Below are 23,305 nucleotides of genomic sequence, written 5' to 3'. Positions count from 1 at the left end.
TGTTTTAGCATCTCTATTGAGCAGCATAAATTGCCTCCTACCACAGAGAAGAGTGAAATTTCACCACACAGTGACTCAACAGGGATACGTGTGGATACAGACCAATGTGTATCGGGGAGATTTTCAACCATCCTAATCAAGTCCTGCACCTCACCTGTAATTAAACAGTACATGTCGTACTAGTGTATTTGTGTGCACCTATTATTACCAAAACACAACCTGTCTATCCAATAATCTCTCCACAGATTAACAATCGCATGATAGCATTTTACAAGCGAAGCAATTAACGCTGCCATGTTTCAAACTCATATGAGAAATCAACAGTTTATGACAGCAACCACCACACTACTGTGCTGTGGGAAATTTCACTTAATTGATTTAGTCACGTAATTGCATGTAATTGTTCAGCACCAGTGCGAGCAACGCAGTGACTGGTGGAGTAATACTCCTCCATGTCAGAAGGGAGGGTATAGGCCATGAATGAGTCAGACAACATGATACCAACAGTTTTGCATGATAAACGTGATAGTTATGAGAACATGAATGTGGACAAAAAACACAACAGCAATGGATAAATGTTTGAAAAGGAATTATGCAGACTCTGACCTGGGTTCCGGTCAAAATTATAAGCCAGATGAGATGATGCCCGGTAAAAGTGGTGGTCAGAAGAAAGCAAAAGCAGTGAGTTTGAGTCAGTACAGTGAAAGTTAGCTTTCGTTTGGATTTACTTTCACCAGTGAGAGGACTGTGAACACACTGAGAAACAGGCATTTTGTAGCATTTTAGTTTGTGGTGTGCTATGGGATTTTTCTTTATCTAAAACGTGCCTTAATTGTCTCACAAAAGGTTGAAAACACTGGTTAATGAGGATATAAATGGTATTTATCCTTGTGGTCAACAAACTACAGGTAGATAAAATGTTTGTATAAAAGAACTAAAATGACTATTATCACTTTCTTGGACATCCTAGACTTATGAGTTCCCTATGAAGCACCCAGCGCCCTAAGCTCTTCAGGAACAGGATTTCCCTACTGTGTGTTTCCCAGATGCAATCAAACAACAGTGAAGTAGCATTCAGTTATTATGCTCCTGAGAACATTATTTTTACTGCAGCATTTTCTAATTATGAATCCATTCTTGTCTTTTTAAATGCAATTTGTATTGGCAAATCACACTTTTATCTCCAATGATTTTAATGTCTTGGTTTTATTGTGTGATTTTCTGAATGTATTTATATGCCCTTGTAAAGCTCTTTGTGTTGCCCTGTTTATGAATATATACAAATACACTTAGCTTTGTATTACTAGAATAGGGGTAATATTTTATTGTGCTTCCCAACCTCAGTTTCCCCTGAAATATCTTCATTCAATACAATAAAAGGCTAAATGCAATTCCTTTAATGGACTCTATGGGTGTGAAACAATTCTGATTCGAAAATCAGAAATGACACTTGATGTGTGTTTACGCCACCAAAAAAAATCCGATTTAAGTCACTTCCGCCTGCCAGTGTAAACGAAGCCCAGAAGCTGAACCAGTGGTGGTTGGCGGGTGCGAGCGTTGCGCGCCCACGAGGTGTGCGTCCTGCTGTCGTTGCCAGTTCACCTATTCACATGTAAATGAACCGTCGTTTAAACCTCGTACATGCCCCCTCCTCGGCTCAGTGTGTGTGTGTGTGAGAGAGCCATCTGTCTCCACCAACGAGTTGTAACGGCTCTCTGGATTAAACACCACCAGTAACAACCACCACCCTCAGTCCAGTCCAGTCCAGTCCGGCAGCAGCCAGTGGGCTTTAGGCAGCAGCAGCAGCAGCTTCAACAACAACAACAACATGGCCCCCACGCGTAACAACGCGCACGGAATGGATGTAAACGAGAATAATCACTACAGTGGGTCTAATAAGACTGACAGAAAGGTAAGGGCGGGCGACTTGTGTGACTAATTCACGTTTAACTTTCAACTCCGCTGTGACTGACTCCTCCGCCTTCACGTGTGTGTGTGTGTGTAGATGAGGAAACCTCTGGTGGAGAAGAAAAGAAGAGCTCGCATCAATGAAAGTTTACAAGAACTACGAGTTCTCATCGCGGACGCAGACGTAAGACTACGTTTTTAAGCTTTACGTGCCGTCAATAAATAAATAAATAAATGAATGAATGAATGAATGAATAAACTCGACGTGTCTTAATTTTGGCCAGCTTGGGTTGCCAGTTCTTGCTCCTCTCCCTGTGTTTTGTTTAGCCCTTTTTTGTGGTTGCAGTTGCAATCAAAGATGGAGAATGCAGAGGTCCTGGAGATGACAGTCAAACGAGTGGAGAGCATTCTGAAAAACCGGGATCAAGGTAATCAACAGACATGGTCACAATTCAGGGAATATTTCACTTTTCCCCTGAGAATAATGTAGCGCGTGTGTTTACATGTAAAGCGACGTGCAATTCTTCTGCTGACCCACTTATTTTCCATATTTTATATCTTAATACTCCTGCCTCAGGTGTGTGTTACAGCTCGGGCCAATCAGAATAAAGAGCCAGAAGTTTCTTACAGTTTCTAATCAGTTTCTACGGTTTCTAATCAGCCTGCATCTTTGGAGCTGAAAGGATAAATGTGAATACAATTCAACAAATAAAGGATGATGTTTAGAAGCTAAGACATGTTGCTGCGCTGGAAAAATGGAAATGGCAGGAAAGAGGAGATGTATGTGGACTAACATGGAAACCACAACATCCCTCAACTTTAGTGCAAGAAGTAAACACAAGTGTCAGACACAATTTGTGCACTTTATTTACATTCTGCTGCCGTGTTACTTAAAACGTTGCCATATATTTCAATGGATACCAGGTTAGAGACAGACTGAGCAAGTGTTCTGATGAACTTTATGTTTTCATAGAGGTGACTGCCGTGAACCGGGAGGCATGTGAGCGGTTTGCAGCCGGCTACATCCAGTGTATGCACGACGTGCACACGTTTGTGTCCAGCTGCCCTGGGATTGATCCCACGGAAGCGGCGGAGCTGCTGAACCACCTCCTGGAAAGCATGCCCTTGAACGACGAGGAGCGTCTGCGGGTGATGTTGCCAGACGCCTTAGCGGACTATCCCAGAAGCGACAGCTCTTGGTCCTTGTCTGATAGCATGTCCCCAGCCCCGTCCACCATCTCCACCGATGACCTCTGCTCTGACCTGGACGAGACTGACTCGGAGCAAAGCCACGTTTCTTCGTCAGAGGAGGCCGACGGCCAGGATGTTCTCGCCTACTTGCCTTCTCTAACTTACTCCAAGTCCGTGTGGAGACCCTGGTAGACCATCTGAAAAGAAGCTGTGTGTTTTAGACTCAAGTAGCCGATTTAATTGTTTGTGTTAGGATGTTGTTTAGGCTTTGCTGCAGGACAAGAAAACTGAAAATTGTTGTAAGGGAACATGAAAAGCTCTTTGTAGAATTATCCAGGATCTACAATTACTAAACTAAAACGTATTTAATAAATAAAGTATGTAATTAATGTTGCATTGGAGAAGATGGGGTCTTCATTTGGAAATGTATTGGCCCTTATATGGGCCTGCCTTCTGTGAAGGGGGTAAATGCATATGTAAATATTTACATGTTGAATATCATTGGGTTGTATAGGAGTTAGATGTCCCACTAGGATCGAATTGTTAGCCGTGTGTAAATTATTTCTGATGTAGTCGTGTTAATTATACATGTGTATTGGCCGTTGTAGTCAGCAACCGCATCCAGTTTCCTCAGGTTTAAACTTTTCATTAAATATCACTTCGACAAACTGCCTTGTTTTCAACTCTTTATGTGTTCAGTGGCCTCATTTCGCACAAAAGGATCCCACTGAACCACCCACCCGAAGCTGTTTTCAGCATATTAGTTATTACTCTGCAATTGTAGGCCATTTGTGTGCAGTGTCTCGCTAAGAACCCTTAGCACATCGTAGACGTTTGTGAGGTGTGAAATGAGTAATCCACTCACTCCTTATATAGGCTGGTTTCAGGACCTGATGAGTGGGATTTATAACTTCAGCTTCTCGAGTTCTAAAATAACACAAGCACATATAACTTGCTCAGTCATGACTCTGGGCCCTTGAATAACACTTCCACCACTTTTTTTTTTTTTTGTATTATCTTGTGTGTTATTTTTATTAAACTACACTACGTGGGACTTCCATGTAGAGGAATTGTAATAATAAGTCATTGTTTGCTGAATACTACAGAGCTCATGGTTAATAAAATGTCTGCGTGAGTGGGGCCACAAAACCCTTGCTATAGTTCACAGAGGCACTTAAAAGGCTGTGGCGTCTGCGTCCGTAGACGTGGCCTCTGTGGGCCTGGTGACTGCCACAGACACAGATCTGCCTCGGCACTGTCAGCTCCCACAGACACAAATGAATAAGAAAAGACAGTACAATAGATCTCCAGTGAAATAACTCGTCTGGTGTTCCTGTGATGTCCACACCAAGTGTCATTTCTTACACTCTCTGTGGTCAATAAACACTCAGAGGGAGTAAAAAGGATTAACACAGTGAGCCTAAGCCTGTAGTTATTAGTAAAAAAGTTTCCACTTCATCTCCAGTGCTGGGAACTAAGTACACAAGTACTGACACTTACAGTACAGTTCAAGGTACTTGATACTTGATACACCTGATCAAATTCTGATTCTTTTTTCTTCATCTTAACATTATTTTACCAAAAATATAGTATAATGGTCCTTATCCTTAAGGATAATTTATGTTGGCTGCACTCGAGAGGAAGAGAAGTTGCAAAATAAAGGAAATAAATAATATATATATATATATATATATATATATATATACATTCTGAAAATATATATATTTTCTTTATTTCCTTTGTTTTGTATTAAAACAATTTCTGATTTGCTTTCCTTCTGGTTTGTGTTGATATAAAACATACTTAATTGCTGTATTTAATACTTGATGTGTATTTTGTGTATAACTTGGTAAACCTGTACATAATAGTAGCGATACTACACAATAACCACGGCAGCTTACTCCTGGAGATGCACATGCATAGTACTGCTCACATGTGCTCTATACTTAAAGTGCATTGGAACAACAACCTTTAACAGAAATGATTAATCTCTGCTACAATGCACTGATCATATCATTGTAACTTACACATTCCAGGTTATTTCATTTAGATTTAGACCAAGAAAAAAAGGGCTCACCTAACAAATCTACGCCAAGAATATGTTTGCCACATTATTTGAAAATACGATAAAAAATATGTCATAAAATGCTAAAACCACTCAAGATAACAACAGTCAGTACACCACACAGCCACATCCTGTCATGTGAATAAAGCCGCCTCTACTTGGTGCTTGTTTGACCTCTGCTGTGTGTGTTTGCTGGTCTGCACATTAAGACGTAGTACACAAAAACAAACACAGCAACACATCCTGGTGCAGCTGATGCGCTGGTAATATTACATTTTGAAAAAGTTTGTGAAAAGCTTACTGTCCTACACCAAAGTCTATAGAGAAAATCAGTGGTTTTAGCTCACATGGAGACAGGAGCCATTGGTTTACTGCTGCCTTCAAGTGCCAAAATTACAAGACAACACATTTGAAACTAACAAAAGGCAGCAGTGGATTAACAAGTCCTGTGATCCATGATGTTAAAACCTGTTTTTCCCTTTCAGTCCTTGTTGTGACCTACTATATGTTATCAGTGAGAGCTGGTGTCAGGCTGCTCATGAAAATGGCAGCAGTGACCAGTCAAGTCAGTGTGTGTTGTCACTACACCATACAAACCACCCCTCAAAAAACCTGAACTACGCCTTTAATCCATGAAGTGTGTGTGTGTGTACACAAAGATAAGATAAGATCAGATCAGATAAGATAGTCCTTCATTATCTGTCAAATATTGACCGCAAGGCTATAGAATCTAATTAAGTGGGTCTGATATGCTTATGATTGAACTCTTTTAAAGCATTTTTAAATGTTAATCTTCTGCAGTAATTTGAGAGTACATGATCGTTTTATCATATTTTATGCTGCATTTGAGTCTCTTTTTTTCTTTGTTTTGTTCTGAACTTTTTTACTTGTGTTATGTTCAAATTGTCAGTACAAATACTTTGGTAACTATCTTTGTTACCAAATAAAATCAGAAGGAGAGTTGGTAATGGTCTGTATTTATATAGAGCGTTTCTCGTGTTGATGAGCTGCGTTACACTAGAGTTTTCACCCATTCACAGATCTTTCATACCCATTCCCACGCTGCAACATGGGGTTAAGTGTCTTGCTCAAGGACACATACAGACTAGCAGAGGCAGGAATTGAACCCACAGCCTTCCAGTTGAAAGAGATCTCACCCTATCACTGATCTACCATGACTCTATCCAAATGGCTCACTTTTGCAATACTTTGACTTCTAAAACTTCAGGAGATTTTATATCAAAACATTACTTTTGATAGTTAGGTACAGTACTAAGACTTTTACTAAGTTAATATTATAAAAAGGGATTTCGAATTCTACTGAAGTCATTTTCTGCTAAGCTACTTAAAGGTACTTTATACAAGACTCCAAAGTCTACGTTCTAATGTTTATAAAAGTTATATTTTTATGTAAAGCACATTGAGTTTCCCATGTGTGTGAAATGTGCTGTACAAATGGCAACCTTAACCAGAAATGAGGTTAAGGTAAGGGATAAATCCTTGTTAAGAGACTGTAAATGAATGGAAGTCAATGCAGTGTCCGGATAGGTGTGTGTGTGTGTGTGGTGACCACACCGGATTTTCGGGTTCCTGTAGGTGTGAATGGTCTCCAAAGAGCTTGTAAATGTTCACACCTCAGCTTTGACTTTGGAGGAGGAGGAAGAAGAAGAAGAAGAAGAAGAAGAGGGAGCGTATGTAGATGTGAGCTCTTTGATCCGAGCCGCTCGTCCGTCTGTCTGCGGTCATTTACATCAGGAAGGTGAACGTCGAGCACCGCAGCAGCTGGTGTGTTTAGTGTAATAACATGACGAGGCTGCGTTCATCAGTCACACACAGTCAAATATCGATCGACTGCGAACTCAAGTCGTTTTCACTCATTTCCTGGACATTTTCTGCGATCTGTACAAGACTCTGCGTCTGAAGTCGAGCTTATAACTGAGTTTCTATTCACTCTATTCACGCTACAGCCATTTTACAACACGTTATTTTGTTTCTAGGATCCCGCATTTGATCTTATTTTTCCAGCTCACTCTTTATTTATTTATTACATATAGTGGAATGTTTTCTATTTTAGCGACTCCATCACTTTTATTCTTATTTATATTTATTTATTTGTAACGTTGGCGTCTCCTCAGCTCCTTTTTTAAGTGTGATTCCCATTCCTAATGATCTACTCTATATGCAGGAATAAAGTGAATGTGTCTGTTGAGGTAAAGTTTATTTCTGTGGCACATAACAAACCAAAGTGCAATTCAGAAATGAAATATGAGCTAAGATAAACAATACACATTGTCTTCAGATAATACAATTAAAATAAGATCCGTGCATGTACTCAAATAGAGCTGAAAGTGAGAAGAGATGTCTCTGTGTGTGTGTGTGTGTGTGTGTGTGAGACATTTGAAACCTGTCAAATGTCAAAATAATACCATAGCATGCTTCATTGTCAATTAGGCAATATTTTATTGTCAGGAAATGTTGACAAACACAAGAGAATAATCTCCATTTAAAAAAGGGAGGGGGGCAAAATAACAAAAATAAAAAGGTGCTTGGTTGTCAGTAAAGACAAATATTCCAGTCACTGTCTTTTCTCAAAATTTCAGCATGTGCTTCAAATTTCAAGAGGTTTATTGCCACAAAATAAATAATTTAGCATATAAAAAAAAGACAAACTGAATAAAGGTGCTACGGTTTTAAGGCCAGATTTTTTGGCTCATTTTTACTCACATGTACTAGTGTTGTGGTTTCAGAGTGAAGGCTCCACACTGTCACCTGGTGTCTTTATACCCCGCGCAATAACCCTAAAGTCTTCACATGTGAAGTGACCACACATTTGTTCTCAGGAATGAATGACCTTCACAGGATGCTCGTCTCCATATTTATGAGGTGGCAACATCAGACAGTTGACAAGTGACATGTGGCTCACTTTTAAACTTTTAAACTAAGGGGAGGGAAATGAACCATCAAAATTCTCTCCACTTAATATGTAACAACACCCACCAGAGAAGGCTCCTGTCGTTGACGACACATTTGAAAAAAAGTTATTAGTAATGTTGGCCCGACTCGCTTTTTAAGCTGTCATAACTTAAAAAAATATACATGTATGTCCAACACACTGTTAGTTTGTTACCGTATGTCAAAAAATAACATACAGTGACAGTGTATAGAAGTCAAAGAGTATCAGACGCATTCACAACAGCCTCTGCAAAGTACAAGGTCAGTGGAAACAAACGCCAGTGGTGCAACGAGAATGACCTGTTGAAAGCTCGTGTGTTGCACCTGTCTGTCGGGGGTTTTTTTTGTCTCAGTATCTTCACCACCTCCATCATGACTTTGGATCAGTAATAAAATATATATATATATATTTATATATGTATATATGTACAGTTCAATAAATAAGGAGCTATAACTTCCTGAAATGAGCTTTTCTTTAGGTATCTAAAGTGATCTTAAGTGATGTTGCCCAAACTGTTTTACATGGATCCACTTTTTAAAAAGAGGACACACAACCTGACCCAATTAAAAAATATATAAATCATGTCGAGGGCAAATTTAAGTAAAACATAAGATTCTATTTCTGTATTCTTTGTGTGAGTTACAGGGCTGCTGTTACAAACTGTTCATTTGTTGAATATTACTTTAGTTAAACCAGACATTTTTCCGAGAGACAATTTGATATATAATTTGAGTTACTTGATAAAACTTAAGTAAAATACAAAAAAATATCTCCATCTGTGGGACCTGAGCCCGCAGATCTATAGGATAGTTAGGATCTGAGCACATCTTTTGCTGATGGATGTGGTGAAAAGCTTCAGAGACCATCACTGACTCACTACATGCAACACCACAGACATAACAGACACAGAGGCGTCTCAAACCCCGTCGTCTCATCACATTGTCGTCATAAAATGTCATAAAATGCTAAAACCACTCAAGATAACAACAGTCAGTACACCACACAGCCACATCCTGGCATGGGACTAGAGCCGCCTCTACTTTGTGTTTGTTTGACCTCTGTTGTGTGTGTTTGCTGGTCCGCACATTAAGACGTAGTACACAAAAAACAAACACAACAACATAGAGCGGTGAACCCTGCAACACATCCTGGTGCAGCTGATGAGCTGGTAATATTAAAATAAAATTTTATGTCATTTAAAGTCCATAGACTACATATGTTCACTTTGTACAGTATGGGAGTCACTGTTGCCTGACATATTACAGCAAGACAGTGACATTAAATAAGAATGTTTGTGTGAAAAGTCTCTCATCAGAGTTTATTGTCTGGTTGGTCGTGTCTGAGAGCCGGAGCCAGGTGAAGAGCCAGGCCAGGAGATGATGACAGAGTTTGATGGCTCTTCTCTGGCCCTCTGCTGGCAGCCGCTCTCCGCTGCCTCTGTGTCACTGATGTCCAGGTCTGGCTGATCCTCCACTGATGCTCCTCCTGCTCCTCCTGCTCCTCCTGCTGCTGCTGCTGCTGCTGCCTCTGAGGCACCGTCACAGCAGGAGCACACCTAGGAAACACAGACAGGTAAAGATAAGGCAGTGAAGTAAGTAAGATCGGGTATTAACTCTTATAGAGTGTCTTGTATCCTTGTTTTTCAGCACAACCTGTAGGCAATGGGATATTTGTTTACACCAACTATATGAACACACCTGAGCAAAAAACATTGTTTTTGTGACATTTGGAAATACATCACATTTCAAAGTTGGCTTGGCTTGTTTTTATGACCAAAAATAGAAGACAAATTGTCTATTTTGTGACTTACGCACAATTATCACCACTCCCTCTTTTTTATAAAAATATGTGAAATGAAACAAATCATAATTTTGACTCAACGACACATAACAGGACGAAAAAAACGCACTTTGTAAAGCCTGAAGATGTGATCTGTAAACACACCCACCCCGCTAGGATGTCATTATTCTGTAAGAGCTGTGTATTATTCCCACTGCAATTTACCAAGGGTGCACCTGCGGCACAGATCCGTGTCACGTGAGCACTGAGGGTTGATATCTGTCCTGAGAGATCTGATCTCAGAGTGGACAGCACTAAGCCAGATGCCACTCTGGATGCATGTGCAGTGAGTCAGTAAACTTCAGTAAAACTTGAGTGTTTTCCCCGGAACAGAGTGTCACAGATTTGAAGTTAAATTCAACTGAAATCAATGTCGATGTTGTACCTTGATGTCTATGGCCTTGGGCAGACCTCCCTTCTTGATCCAGGGGTGGACCTCAATCAACTCCTTCTTCTGCTCCTCTGAGAAGCGTGGCTGGCTCATCTGCAGCAGCTTCAGCTTCTCTCGGTCTTCTCTGAGCACTCTCTGGATGTCACTGTAGAGACGAGCACACACACAAACAAACACAATGACCTTCAATACACCACCTATATGCGTGTATTTGATAAACAACAATGATGACAATGATAACAGATCACTTCCTCCAACACCTGAACTGACTGCTGGAGGACACGTGAAGTAGCTATGGTTTGACTTGATATAAGGGTGCCACCTTGTGGTAAAATCTGTCACTACAACTTCATCCTGAATTTCTCGTGAGCCACACGGAGTCAGGGTATCGTAACTAAAAGCAAATACAAACTATTGGACAAAACCAGCTGCAAAACTGTTAACCCATGACTGTTTATCCACCTTGCCTTTTTTTTTATGAATCAGAAGTTTAGATTTCTCACTTAAAATGACAACATTACTGAGTTTAAACAGCCCAACGCAAAACAACCAGCACCTCAAGTACCAACTGTCTACCAAAGTTTCCCAGTGAAAACACTGTAGAGATGTATTTATGGGCAGTCAGGGGGCAGATATGTACAGCTCTAATACCTGTCGAGGCTCTTTATTCGAACTATATATCCTCTTTATTCTTATTTTACTCTTTATTCTTTATTCAGAAAGTGTTGAAGAAAACAGATGAACTTGATTTTCTGTGTGTCAAGCTCAGTTTAGATTAAGGTATTTGTGCGCGGGAGTTGTTTCTGTACGACATTATTACATGTTTTACAAATGATTCTCCTGAGACCGGTTTTAGGGAATTTAGTCTGTGTTAATCAGACTGTGTGTTTTGATTTCGTTGGCTTGCCGTTTTTGGTTTTTGCACGATGAGTTGTATTTTTCTATTTTCTCGTCGGTTTCCTGTTCTACTCTGTAGTTTCGTCCTCGAGTGTCACTTCTCGAGTTACTTCCTGTCACTGTCTGGCTTCCCTCTGTGGTAAATGTCTATCACACTCTTGATGCAATTATGCCATTTTAGTCTCAGTGCTCCTCAGTCTCTCGGTCAGTCCATCTGTTGAGATTTATTTCCTGTTCCTTTGTTTTTTCTTTGTCTTACGCGTGTTGTATTAAAGGTTAGTTAAAAAAATCTTTTTAGTTAGAGCAAAAATCTGGTCTGGAACCGACACAGTTTTTAATGGGATGCTTTAAAAGAACTCCAGATTGTAGGGCTGTAAATGAAATGAGTTTGTATTGACGTAAACGTCCTCCTGTCCTCTCCCACACTTTATCAAACAAAGGAGCAGAATAAGAACTGCTGAGCCTGTAGGTTCACTACAGTAAACTAACGTGTAATGACAGTCACAGAAGCGAGAGAGGAGAGAAATGAAATCAGCGGAAGTGAAGCTTCTTCTCCTACGACTATTTCAGGACAATCGGACAACTCTGTGCACGTCGAAAGGGTTTATTCTGACTAAACGCTTGATGCATGTCTATGCACATCATAACTGGATTACTTATGTACAGATCAGATCACGGCACCAAGCTTTTTTCTGCCTCCTGGCTGAGCACACATCCTCCATAGTCTACAAATGGAAACCAGTCTATTTCATAGGAACACTTACCCTTCCACAACAAACAGAAGGTTGATAACCTATCCTACAGTCGTGTCTAAAGGGGCCACTATCCTACTCCTCATTGGCTACACTCCTCTCCTACTCACCGCGAGGGGAGCTGATAGGTCATCATGACCTTGTCATCAGTGTTGGCCATGAGCAGCCACAGCGGGTCCTGCAGTACATACTTGATGAAGTTTTCGCTCTGCTCCATCTCCACGGGCCTTCCATCGCTGCTGCTCAAGTGACCTTTGACCTTCTGGCTGTTCTGTGAGGAGTCCACACTGCCAAAGTATTGACTACTGTTGTTGCTTCCTGAGAACAGTTAAACCAAAAAACAGAGTCTCTTGAAAAGGACAAAAACTTCAAATTTGCCAGGCTTTGTCACAATCTGCGTGTGGGGTGACCTAATCTTATGCCAACCATGTTGAAACTTAGGTTCAGACCTGTTCCACTGCCAGAGGTCCCGCTAGCCGATGCTCCGCTGCCTGACGTTTGGCTCTTAGAAGTCCCGCTGGCTGAAGACCCACACCCATTGGAACCCGAGCCCATGGACCCCGAGGTGGCCGAGCCTGTGCCCGAACAAGAGTCCTCTTGGAGAATAATGTCCAACATATCGCTGGATGAGGAGTTGACGTCGCTGTTGTTCCCGTCGCCCCGCGAGCTTGCCTGCCAACACACAAGCATGACAAACAACGGCGTTACAGAGGAGTTTGGCTTCACAGGACTGCAGTGCTCCCTCCGTCTGGTGCCTCTGTAATATCCTGGCAGGCGCCGTGTTGTGTCGCATCTCACCTCTACATTTAGGGCTCCGACAGGAGAATATTTCTGCAGTGAGGATGGAAAATTGTCCAATCCAATCACAGGAAACTTATCAGGCCATTAAAGGACCAGTGTGTAACATTAAGGAGGGCTGTTACTTGCAGAACCTGAATTTATTACCCCATAAGTATGTTTGTATAAGAGTATAATCTATTTAAAATAGAAATAGTTTGGTTTTCGTAGCCTTAGCCTGTACTTCAGGCAAGGCCTTGCTCTATGGAGTTTGTCATCTTGTGCAACCATCTCTCTACTGCAGCCTGAAGGGAAAAACTTTGAGCTTTGAGGTGGAGGTTTACTACGTACATGGAGAAGATTGGCATTTTTTTTCCTGGTATGCGAAGGCCATCGTAGTTCTCTGACATGCTTGGGAAAGGGAGGGATGAGCAGAGTCTCACCATTCATTTTTTGTACACACTGGACTTTTAAGGTTGATCTTGGTTAAAACCCCCTTAGTGATCCCGATTCTTTTCCACCTCCAAATAGAACAAAAGTGTTCCTGGTCACATTTCAGCACAATATTAAGAAAACAACAACATGTCTCCAGTGATGCAATAAAAGGTTTTCACTCCTAATGATTCTGGTATAGTTGAGGTCTGAGAGGCCCTGCATGCAAAATCAAAGAGTGGATGTACTGTATATGTGCACATGAAGTCAGACTATGATGCACTATGACATATCATTTGCATTTAACTCGGTTAACAATTTCAACAGTTCGGTACACCACTTTGCTTTATTTGACTTTCTCAGTCTTAGGCGTCAAAATCAATGACACCTTGTGCATTATTCTTTGTTGAGTTCATGGCAAAAGTGCAGATTCTAAATCATAAGTCACAAAAAAAGGGAAAACTGTTACAGATATAATTGACATATGGATTTGGGGGGAGTAGGATTGGAGAAATGAAGAGGTTTTCTGATGAGGTGCCTACCTCATTGCTTTGAGCCCTCAGCCTAGAGCACACTTTATCCCAAGACAAACGCTCACAGACACGGGGCAGGCTTGTGCAATGCAATGGTCCAGGTGGACCAAGTAGACTGAGAGATGGCTAAAGGGATAATAATATCATGTGTTAACACCCTTGGCCACATTTCATCAGAGGAGTCTAGATTGACTGGACTTTACACATGGCATAGCAATACAACAGCAAAAAACTGCGCTTTATCTGTGATATGATATGGAGGAATAACTGAGACTATGGCATCAGATGCCGAAAGCCTGGGAGACATAAGATCTGTCCGGCGGGATCATGCCACAGGCCACCGATATAAAGTTCAGCGAGGCTTTGACATTTATTCTGGCAGTTTGAGGCGATTACAGGTGATGAATATTACTCATAAACGTTGGAAGACATAGGGAAGGAGTGGGACAGAAGAAGTTATTTCCTTCTTTACCTGCCTAAACTTCCTCACCTTGGTCTGTTTAGCGCTTGCTCCCTTCTCCCGTTCAGCCACATTATTCCCTTGTCCTCCAGAGGGCAGCACCGCGTTGTCCACAGAGAGCTCCAGCTCCAGCAGGTTGAGTGGTGAGCTGCAGCCAGACTGGAACAAAGGCGGGGATGCCTGACCTCCACCTACTCCAGACTGGGGCGTTGAGGGGCGAGACTGGCCCTCCATGAATCCCTTTGGTGTTTCCGGTGATGGAGGGAAGTGGTACATTGGGGTCATGTAACCTGCTTGAGGAGCAAGCTGGTTATGGGCGAGGAACTGATTTTGAAGGCAAAAGGCAGTTGGAGCAGTGACAGTGTTCTGTCCCGGAAAGACAACTGGACCAAAAGGTTGTGTTTGGACGGGGAAGCCTCCCGTCTCTGCGTGGTACACTGGCTGTTGTGCTGGAGGCCACATGTAGTTTGGCAGCATTAGAGCCACAACAGGGGTGACCATGGGTGCACTAAAGGGAGCCGGTTGGATGGGCGGAGGGCAGGGAGGGGCTTGAGCAGACTGGTTGCCCCCAAAACCTCCTAGGGTGGCATCAGTGCGGGGGGGCATGCAATCGGCTCTCGGGAAACCCTGAAGGGGGTAACCTGGCATCATGGGATGGTAAGCCATGGGAAAGGTAGACTGTGAGGTGTCAGAGCGAGACCATGAGGTAGGGTTTAGACCATGGTTTAAAAACGGCGGCCGCAGGTGCTGTTGCCTGTGCTGAGATTCCGTGCTGTCCGAGGACTCAATCTGCTTTGCTCGCTTCGACTTGGTCTTCTTATTCCGCGTGCCTCGCCGCGTGTGTGCGCCCGGTCCATCCTGCTTGTGGGAGCGAGCGGCGGGAAGAGCTACAGGGTCAAAGAATAAGAGAATATGAGGCACATTTTAATTCATTTAAACTTGTTTAAAGGGGCTCTATATGTAAGAGATGTAATATCAAGCCATAAAAATGACCAAAGCATGTCATTACAGATTAATATTGAACTGAAATATGACCATCACATAACAACAATGCAGCCAATATTGTCACACTTTTCATTTGGGTTGCCAGCAAACTGCAGCTATGGGTCAGAAATGGTCAACGTTACCAAACCTAAAAAGCCTCACTAATCTTCTCAAAAGAGGAGACGTTAAATGAGGGTCTGCAGAGGAGATGTGTTAACACAAAGACGACAGAGAGCAGAGAGGAATTTGAAGACAAATATACCAATGTGGATCATTTTCCATCAAAGACATTTGTGAGACCAAAGGAACATTGCTAAAACGAAGTTGAAAAAGGCAAGAAACAAACCCTCATTTAAACAGAATATAGGAACTGCTGGGCACCATGTGGGCTGTTCCTCTTGCCAACTTTGTTTTAGCAATGTCCAAAGTTTTATATGATGTAGGTGTGGGTGTGGGGGTTCAGTGGTACCATCGCTGGGGACCTGTTGTCTCTGGCGCTCCAGGTACTGAGAGCAGTCGTCTTTCAGTGACGTGAGTTTACGGAGTTCTTTGACGCGATGCAAAAAGGCCTGTTCCTCCTTCTGCGTATGGGCAGCCAAAACCTGCTTGGTCAACCCCAGTTTCTTGTAAGACTCCCTCTCCTGACTGGGAGGTGAAACAGCACAAGGAGGAAGCCCATTGCTGTGGCAGGGTTCTGCCATCTCCCCTGTCCCTGGTACGTCCTCTATGATCTCTGCATGGATGACAGCGGAGAAAACGACTTAGACATACTCTAAAAGCAATGCATTGAAAAATAGAAGAAAGCACACCAATGAACAATCCGCCCTGATTGTCACCTCACTAATGGTGAGTACTTTGCTGATGCATGCTTGTTGCATCATGCTATTCAATCAGTGACTGTATGTTAAAATGGACGTAGTCTTTCGGGTGCAAAAATAAACTCCCGTTTTGAAGCCTCGAGATTTGCGTTTTGGCCGGCGCCGTGTTTACCAGGCACCTGTTGGAAATATACCAGCTGTCAATCACGCTGCTATCTGCTGTCCTATTTCCTCGGCTTCACTTTTTTAAATTGGGAGACTGTCATTTTCATAATGAGTCGATGTATCCAATTAGTACTAAGATATGGACCCAGTATTTTCCATGTTTGAGATATACAGTAGATTTCCACAGACACGCACAGAGCCATTTAGTTGCATTTAAAGTGCTGTGAAAAAAAAACATGGACTTTTCATGAATTTTTCTTCTTAGGAATACTTGTCACAGGTAGAATTTTTCAGGCTGCCAAAATATAACATTAGAAAAAGAGATAAAAATAAAATAAAATAAAATAAAATAAAATAATCAAGCACCAGATACAATAAACCCAAATGAGTGACATTTCAAAACAGTTACAATAAAAAAATACAGGTAGAACTGCTAATCGTCACGCTGGCTGTTTTTTTGAATTCATACATAGATAACAGTTGAACCATACGTATGTTCACTCTGATAATAAATGACATCATGTAAGATGCACTGTACCTGACTCTGGTTGAGGTTTCTTGTCCCCAACATGCACTATGGTGCTGCTATAGCTACACTGGCTGGTTATGGACACCACGCTTTCTGGTTTGTTAGGTACAGGTAGGGGCAGCGAAGTACCCACTACTGCTGTGGCCGTATTACTGGACTTTTTGTCTTGATCATCCAAAGCGGAAACACCAGACTGATCCTTCAACAAGGCTGGTTCTGCCAAAGAGAACAGAGAAAAAACATACTGACAATGGTCTGGCATTGTAAAGGCTGAGAGAGAAGAGAGATGTTTAACGTGTCAAGAACTTTAAAGGGCTTTTGTATGATGAGGTGACAATAAGTGTCTTGTATAATTAAAAAGTAAATAAAAAGTACGAAGCCACACCTTTCCGTCCTTTCTGTTTGTCTTCATCCGAGTTGGAGGACATGGTGAGAGAAGAAGAATGGCACTTCCTCTTCATGGTGATGGGAACATTACAGCTCTCCAAATATCTACAGGAATCAATGACAATATACAGTATAAGTTTTGACAATTTCACCATCTAGTACCATTAGAAACATCACAGAACATGGAGTGAAATATTCTACACCCTACTAATCATACATTATTAAAATGCATCGATTGTTCTAGCATGTGGACCAATATGTGTACATGTAAGTAGAATTATGTCTCACATTTCTATGTACTGTATATACCTCTTTGTCATGCACAGTTGTGCCTTGTTATTACATTGTATTTCCATTACATTGTACCCTACTAATTATGTGTTCCAGGATGAAAAACCTTTAACATTTAAAGTATACAAGGCTGGATATACTGTGCATTCAACTATATTATTTACTGGATAATCCAGGATCATGGCTACTGCTCCTGAAAGTTGTATCCACTTTGTACCTGATGACGCTGTCTAAACAGCTGATCTGTTGGTAGGAGCACACGGTCTGGTCATTGAGGGCCAGCTCCTCTTGGAAAGACTGCTTACTCTCCTCCACATTTGACCAGGTCTCCCTCCAGTTGAGAGGTGCTGCCGAGTCTTTGGGTCTCACCACTGCTGTGCTCTTATGTGCAGATTCTATTGGCGAGAGAGGCGAGCAGTCATTGGACCAGTGCAGCATAAGGTTTGCTCATTCTCGGAGTCACAAAAAGACACATGAGCATTCTCACGGTCTCTATGGCTACTTACTGCTTTTCTTGTGGTCTGCTTTGGTTGCCTGTTGCTCCTGGCACTTCTGAAGGTGAATACCCTTGCAGATTTCCTGAAAGGTTCGCTGTGATATAGAGACACAAGACAGTGTGTATTAAATTCTGTAGACTACATATGTAACTGTATAGATTTTTTTTTTTATTGTGAAAACCTGCCCAAGTGTGACCACCAGGGCTGGAACACACTGTACTAAGAATGTTTTGGTTTACTCACGGGTCTAGCCTTGCTGCTCAGTTCCTCCTCTTCCTCCCAAAGCATCTTAGTCTTACTCACACTCTCACTAGAGGAGGACATTCCTAGAAGGTGGTCATTGCTGTTCAGACTACCGTAGCCACTGGATGTGCTGTTATGAACTGGCTAATCCGTGATTAAGACAGGGAAGAAATGGAGAGTCACAAGGCAGCGAAGGTGTAGAGCTGTCTAAAATAGATAAAAGTGTCACTCTACCATTTCAGTTTGACCTTTTAAGGTGTTTAGGTCTTGAGGTTGCTCTTACATACACACTGTCATGATGTCGTTTTATTCCTGTGATACCTCAGCTATGTCATTGTTGCTAACTTCTAGAAGCTTCTCTCACCTGTAGCAGGAGGCGGTGGATCTGCTCGGTAACCTCCTGGATGTCAGAATCCATGGAATTCATCTCACTGACAGAGGAGACTTGGGCCGAGAAGACATCTTCGTTCACAGGGCCCCTGTTAGAAAATAAGGACAAACACCACTTCATTAAGATGCATCTACAAACAGATTTTTTTATTTTTTTTAAAATTATTTTTAACTCAGACATTACAAGATTACAATACTCACATGCGGACTTTGTGTCGCCCAATGACAAACGAGACTTTGCGACTCCAGGGATTGACAAAACTGGACCAGCTGGTGTCTAAAATGATGTACTCTCCATTCCGTGCACAGAACCGGACAGATGAGTGGTCAAAAGGCTGCCCTGCACACTGATGAACTGCAACCAAAGCCACAAAAACATAGTTAGAATACTGTGTGGACATAGGAAATATATTCATTCATCTTTTCTAATTGTGTGCACTCACTCTTTCTATGAATGGCCAGCATGATCGGTCGGTCACTGGGATGCAAGTGGAGTAGGACGGATGTGCCAATCAAGTCCTGGGGGAGGTAGCCAAGAAGAGGAACGGCCCTGATGTAAACAAAACACATTATGACCTCAGCTTGTTAGTTAACGGTGTATGTTTTGACTCTGTGATCTCAGAGAAAAATACCCAACGTGTTGAAACTTGTGCCAAGGCTTACCGCTCGTCCACATCCTGGAACACACAACTCGGAGTGTGTGTGGTGGTGAAGATCCGCTTGTCTGTTGGGATTCTGGGAGCTGTAAGGGTGAAAATTGGATCATTTTCCTTGACACTCTATGGAGATCTTTGTCTTAATTATAACTTTCCTTCCAGGTACTTACCATCGTAACCAGAGTGAACTCTCTCAGCCAGGAGAAGGCAGCAAAACTGGTCCTCAGCATGTACCGGGTCCTGTACCTTCATTAGATAGGGGGTCATGCGGAACGGATAGTACTGCATATCGCCCTCACACTCCTTGCCACCACTGTGATTTATATAGAAAGAGAGCTTCATTATTAAATGGTCTGTTTCATTCAAGCTTCCTCATGCTCAACTGAGGTTTATGGATTTTGGAATACAAGATTCTGAACACATGGGGGCACTGTGTGATAAGGAAGCTTGATAAGGAAGAGGAAGCGTTCATTATTAAAAGTGTGCGTTAAAGATCTCAGGTTGACTGAGATTAATTTGTAATAAAAAGATAAAGAAATCAACTGAACCTCCAACACATACAGTGATGTGTGTGGCAAAAATAGTACGTGCGTGCATATGTGTGCGTCACTTGCCTCTTGGGAAAAAAAGCATGCATCACTTATGATGTCACAACCTCATTGAAAAGCATCTAGAGTCGAATCTTTATATGAATAAAAACTACAAGCGGGTACGAGCGGCAGATGGCTGCACAGTGTGCCACTCACCTGATACGACAAAAGAAGGATTTCTCTTGCATACAGTCAGGCGGGGATGACTCTGGAAAAGGAAAAAAAAATGTAATTCATTAATTCATAGGTAACACTATACAACCATATGATGAATGCTTGCAGGCAATTCCATCAAAAAGGGGGCATGGGGGGGGTAATGAATCATGTGTAGACATGATTTAGACGAGGCATGTTTCAACAAGTTATGAGGCCATGGACCAAGTCCAGACACAATGAGAAGATAAGGAGCGCTGCTCTGAAAAGCATCTCAAAAATCATGACCATCTGCAGCTACAGGCCCAAGACTGATAAGCTATTCTGACAGGAAATAAAGACATAATTAGTGCATTCAGACTGGAGAGTTTCCAATTGTGGCTGTCGCACCAGAGAGAGCTCAGTCTTTTTTCAGCTTCGCTGAATGAGGAATACATGCTTATCTTTTATTAATGACATTTGGTCAACTTAACTTTGTTGACAGCAGCCTGTGTCATACTTCCTGTCCATTTTTTATGGAACTATCCCTAAACTTTAGTCTGTCTCAGTTTGCTTCTTCTTTATACTTTCTGTTGTACACAAAGTGCAATGCAAATTGTCTGTCTATTTGAAAATCTTGTGGCACATGGCACGTGAGTTTTTTTCCTCTTTGTACTCATCAGAATTAAAAAAGGAGAGAAGGACTTTTGACTTGACTTATCATATTTTTGTACCTGCACCAGTGGACATGCTCCAGGAGGGCAGCCGGTAAGGTGTCGTAAAGCTATAGAATACGCTGACGTCTTGCGGTGTAAGGAACTCCACAAACTTTGAGTTTTTGAACACATCTCTTTTGCAGTTGAGGATGGAAGCAGCCTGATCAGAAATGTAGACGATCCTTCCTGTGATGAGCGACACCACTACTGCAAATATGTCCTGGAGACAAAAAGAAAGTAACAAATCAAACAAATCTGGCAAAACTAGTATTTGAAAGCAGAAGCGCACCTACTCCTCTCATTTGTATATGACGAACTTATACATCATCGCATTTTGATTTATTATCCATTTACTCACATTGTTTTTGAGGGTGTATTCAGAGGTAATGCTGTCTATTTCCTCGATTGTATAAGAAGACACATCCACGCCCGACGGTTGACTGTCATTAATCATCAGAAGCTGGTAATACTCCTCATTGGCTGCAAAACAGACACAATCGCTCGTCACCATCCGATTAATCTACTCAAGATGCCTCTGCATTACTCTAAAAACAGATCATATCCTGCACAACCATCTGTTGTGTTGAACTTCCGCAGCTCATTTCTGTTAGTGCACCATTGCTCACAGAACTGCAGACAGAAATGTTCCCTCCTGTTTGCTGCTGTGTTTGCTTCACCATTAGCTGTGGACATATTCGTGTAAACTAATTCACACAAGTGCAAATACAGATTACAGACTACAGAAACACTTACGTCAGTTCACACGCACAGACACATTATTTGTTATGGAGCAACAAACAAGTGTGACATAGTCTTTGTTAACGAACACTTCACCTCATCATCATCATCATCATCATCATAGCTCCTGAATCAGTTGGTAAGTGAGATAATGCACACATACATGTTTTCCATATCCCCATTGAGGAATATGCAATGTCAATAATTGTCTTTGTTTTCATTGTTTTTTGCTGAGTTTAATGTGTTTATTAATTCAGAGAGGCTGGTCATCTCAACAGCTCCCAGGTCTTGTTGCTTAGTAATGACAAACGCATCAGGTCCCTAAGTGTGAAATTCAGTAGCAACACACAGACAGACAGAGAGAAGGGTGATGCTGAAAGCCCTCTACCTTCCACTTGTTTGACACAGCGCAGCGCATACTTCAGGGTGTTCAGTGTCGAGGACTTGTTTTTGTGTCTCTTCTCAGCAGGCAGGTGAAGCTTCAGCTCTTTCAGGGTCTTAATCACCTCCTTCTGTGTCTTGGCTTTAGCCGACTCCTGACTACTGCAGGTTGGGAAACGGCACGAGTAGGATGTCAGAATCAAAACGTACAATATACGAGTCAAAAATGAGACGTAAAACCTACAAGTTGGGTGAAACAGTCACTGCTCTTACCTGCAGCCGCTGGTTGACGGATTGTCCTGCTCCGAGCTCAGTAGACTGAAGGCATTAGAACTGCCAGGAGGAGATGGACTGTGGGAGTTGGAGCTGTGGGGGAAGACAAGAACAACTCAACATTTGCAAAACAAATTGACAAATTAATGCATTATTATTATTATTATTATTATTATTATTACTATCACTATTAATAACAATACTAATGATAACAATAATAAAAAAGGGGTGGTTGGGTAGGAGGCTTTTGACCCTGAAAGTACTATACAATACATTTCTGACAGTTAATGAATCCATTTCCTTCTCCTGCTGTTGAAAAAAAACAGCCTTACAATGTGGGGTGTTGTTAAGATAACCTGAAAAAAGATCAATGGACTTCTGCCTTTGTGGACATGAGTGGGGAACAGCAGGCCAGGCATGAAGCTTCACTTCTCATTTAAAATGTGGGCCATTAAAAGTAGAAACACTTCAAATTTGAGGTCACTCTCACCTTCCTGAACATCTTAAGTACCTTTTCCACCTCAAATGGGTCGCAGAGTACCACAATACAGTATTACACATGCTATTAAAAATGAACTTCCAGTTCAATAAATGAATTGCAGGTCCACAAACATCAATCATCGATTGATCCTAGGGGTGTGCAATATATATGTCTACGATAGAATCTTAATTGTTGTTTTAACGATGTGTGACATCACAATATCGAGTACGTTGAAATCATTTTACAAGAACCAATCAAAATACGCCTTTTTAAAAAAAAAAAAAAAAAGGACGCACATTCACTGCGCGTGCCTGCGGCGCATGCGCATTGAGAACACATGCCGCGTCCACGCTTCACAACAAACCAATCTAGCATAGCTGCACGTATGACTGTAGTTAAACGTGAGTGAACAAACAGCGCCGGGAGATAAAACACAAACTCTACCACTAAACGTGGATCATCCTCATTCGCATGGAGGTGGTTTGACTTGGAAAACACTGGTGTCACTCCAAAGACGCCAATCTGATCTGCAAACTATGTTGGAAAGCGGTTATCGTCAAAGACTCGACACCGAATTTGTTTCACCATCTGTGAATTAACCACCGCACAGAACGTGAAGAATATGAAGAATATGAAAAGCCACGGCCGGCCAGCTAAGGTACCGACAAGAAAACTCACTCAGCAAACTTTGGCAGCAGTTACATGTGTATCCACATTCTCATGTTAATGCCTTGAAGTTAAAATATTATGTGTATTGTTTACATTAGGGGGTTTACTTAAGTGTCAGTTTAAAATGCTCTCATGATAGTTTTTGTTCCTCGTTGTGCAATTAGTTT

The 23,305-nt window shown here is 41.8% G+C and overlaps 2 protein-coding genes and 1 long non-coding RNA gene across 5 annotated transcripts in view; 2 read left to right on the top strand and 1 right to left on the bottom strand.

Annotated features, from left to right (window-relative positions):
* Positions 1 to 1,477: 1,477 nt before the first annotated feature.
* hes6 (hes family bHLH transcription factor 6) lies at positions 1,478 to 3,767 on the top strand. Its single transcript, XM_044053002.1, has 4 exons — positions 1,478 to 1,912; positions 2,006 to 2,092; positions 2,255 to 2,336; positions 2,882 to 3,767. The coding sequence occupies exons 1-4, from the start codon at positions 1,829 to 1,831 to the stop codon at positions 3,289 to 3,291; spliced, it is 663 nt and encodes a 220-aa protein (XP_043908937.1). The 5' UTR covers positions 1,478 to 1,828; the 3' UTR covers positions 3,292 to 3,767.
* A 3,837-nt stretch (positions 3,768 to 7,604) lies between these two features.
* per2 (period circadian clock 2) overlaps positions 7,605 to 23,305 on the bottom strand; it is a 25,494-nt gene continuing 9,793 nt past the window's right edge. The window contains exons 3-24 of one of the 3 annotated variants that reach the window (XM_044023265.1): positions 21,989 to 22,081; positions 21,723 to 21,877; positions 20,955 to 21,076; positions 20,615 to 20,816; positions 19,905 to 19,956; positions 19,329 to 19,471; positions 19,166 to 19,244; positions 18,946 to 19,052; positions 18,704 to 18,857; positions 18,477 to 18,591; positions 18,113 to 18,256; positions 17,879 to 17,963; positions 17,590 to 17,767; positions 17,080 to 17,186; positions 16,704 to 16,910; positions 15,652 to 15,915; positions 14,229 to 15,085; positions 13,748 to 13,864; positions 12,446 to 12,668; positions 12,107 to 12,314; positions 10,342 to 10,492; positions 7,605 to 9,672 (exon numbers count right to left, since the gene is read on the bottom strand). In XM_044023265.1, the coding sequence (XP_043879200.1) occupies positions 9,436 to 9,672; positions 10,342 to 10,492; positions 12,107 to 12,314; positions 12,446 to 12,668; positions 13,748 to 13,864; positions 14,229 to 15,085; positions 15,652 to 15,915; positions 16,704 to 16,910; positions 17,080 to 17,186; positions 17,590 to 17,767; positions 17,879 to 17,963; positions 18,113 to 18,256; positions 18,477 to 18,591; positions 18,704 to 18,857; positions 18,946 to 19,052; positions 19,166 to 19,244; positions 19,329 to 19,471; positions 19,905 to 19,956; positions 20,615 to 20,816; positions 20,955 to 21,076; positions 21,723 to 21,877; positions 21,989 to 22,081 (4,000 nt within the window). In that variant the 3' untranslated portion in view covers positions 7,605 to 9,435. The remainder of the gene's footprint in view (positions 9,673 to 10,341; positions 10,493 to 12,106; positions 12,315 to 12,445; positions 12,669 to 13,747; positions 13,865 to 14,228; positions 15,086 to 15,651; positions 15,916 to 16,703; positions 16,911 to 17,079; positions 17,187 to 17,589; positions 17,768 to 17,878; positions 17,964 to 18,112; positions 18,257 to 18,476; positions 18,592 to 18,703; positions 18,858 to 18,945; positions 19,053 to 19,165; positions 19,245 to 19,328; positions 19,472 to 19,904; positions 19,957 to 20,614; positions 20,817 to 20,954; positions 21,077 to 21,722; positions 21,878 to 21,988; positions 22,082 to 23,305) is intronic. The other 2 variants (XM_044023273.1, XM_044023280.1) reach the window with 2 other exon arrangements.
* Positions 22,827 to 23,305, top strand: part of LOC122767815 — an 18,133-nt gene continuing 17,654 nt past the window's right edge. Inside the window, exon 1 of the long non-coding RNA XR_006360247.1 lies at positions 22,827 to 23,127. This is a non-coding gene — a long non-coding RNA (uncharacterized LOC122767815). The remainder of the gene's footprint in view (positions 23,128 to 23,305) is intronic.

This window comes from Solea senegalensis, linkage group LG1 (genome assembly GCF_019176455.1).
Source record: "Solea senegalensis isolate Sse05_10M linkage group LG1, IFAPA_SoseM_1, whole genome shotgun sequence".
NCBI classification, from domain to species: domain Eukaryota; kingdom Metazoa; phylum Chordata; class Actinopteri; order Pleuronectiformes; family Soleidae; genus Solea; species Solea senegalensis.
The sequence above is the reverse complement of the archived record's forward strand: the minus strand, read 5'-3'. Positions and strand labels throughout refer to the sequence as shown.

What these genes read in the sequence shown, in the direction of transcription:
- hes6 (XM_044053002.1), top strand. Translation starts at nt 1,829, where the DNA reads ATGGCCCCCACGCGTAACAACGCGCACGGAATGGATGTAAACGAGAAT. An exon ending in CTAATAAGACTGACAGAAAG is followed by an intron (nt 1,913 to 2,005) that starts GTAAGGGCGGGC and finishes GTGTGTGTGTAG; the next exon opens with ATGAGGAAACCTCTGGTGGA. An exon ending in TCTGAAAAACCGGGATCAAG is followed by an intron (nt 2,337 to 2,881) that starts GTAATCAACAGA and finishes ATGTTTTCATAG; the next exon opens with AGGTGACTGCCGTGAACCGG.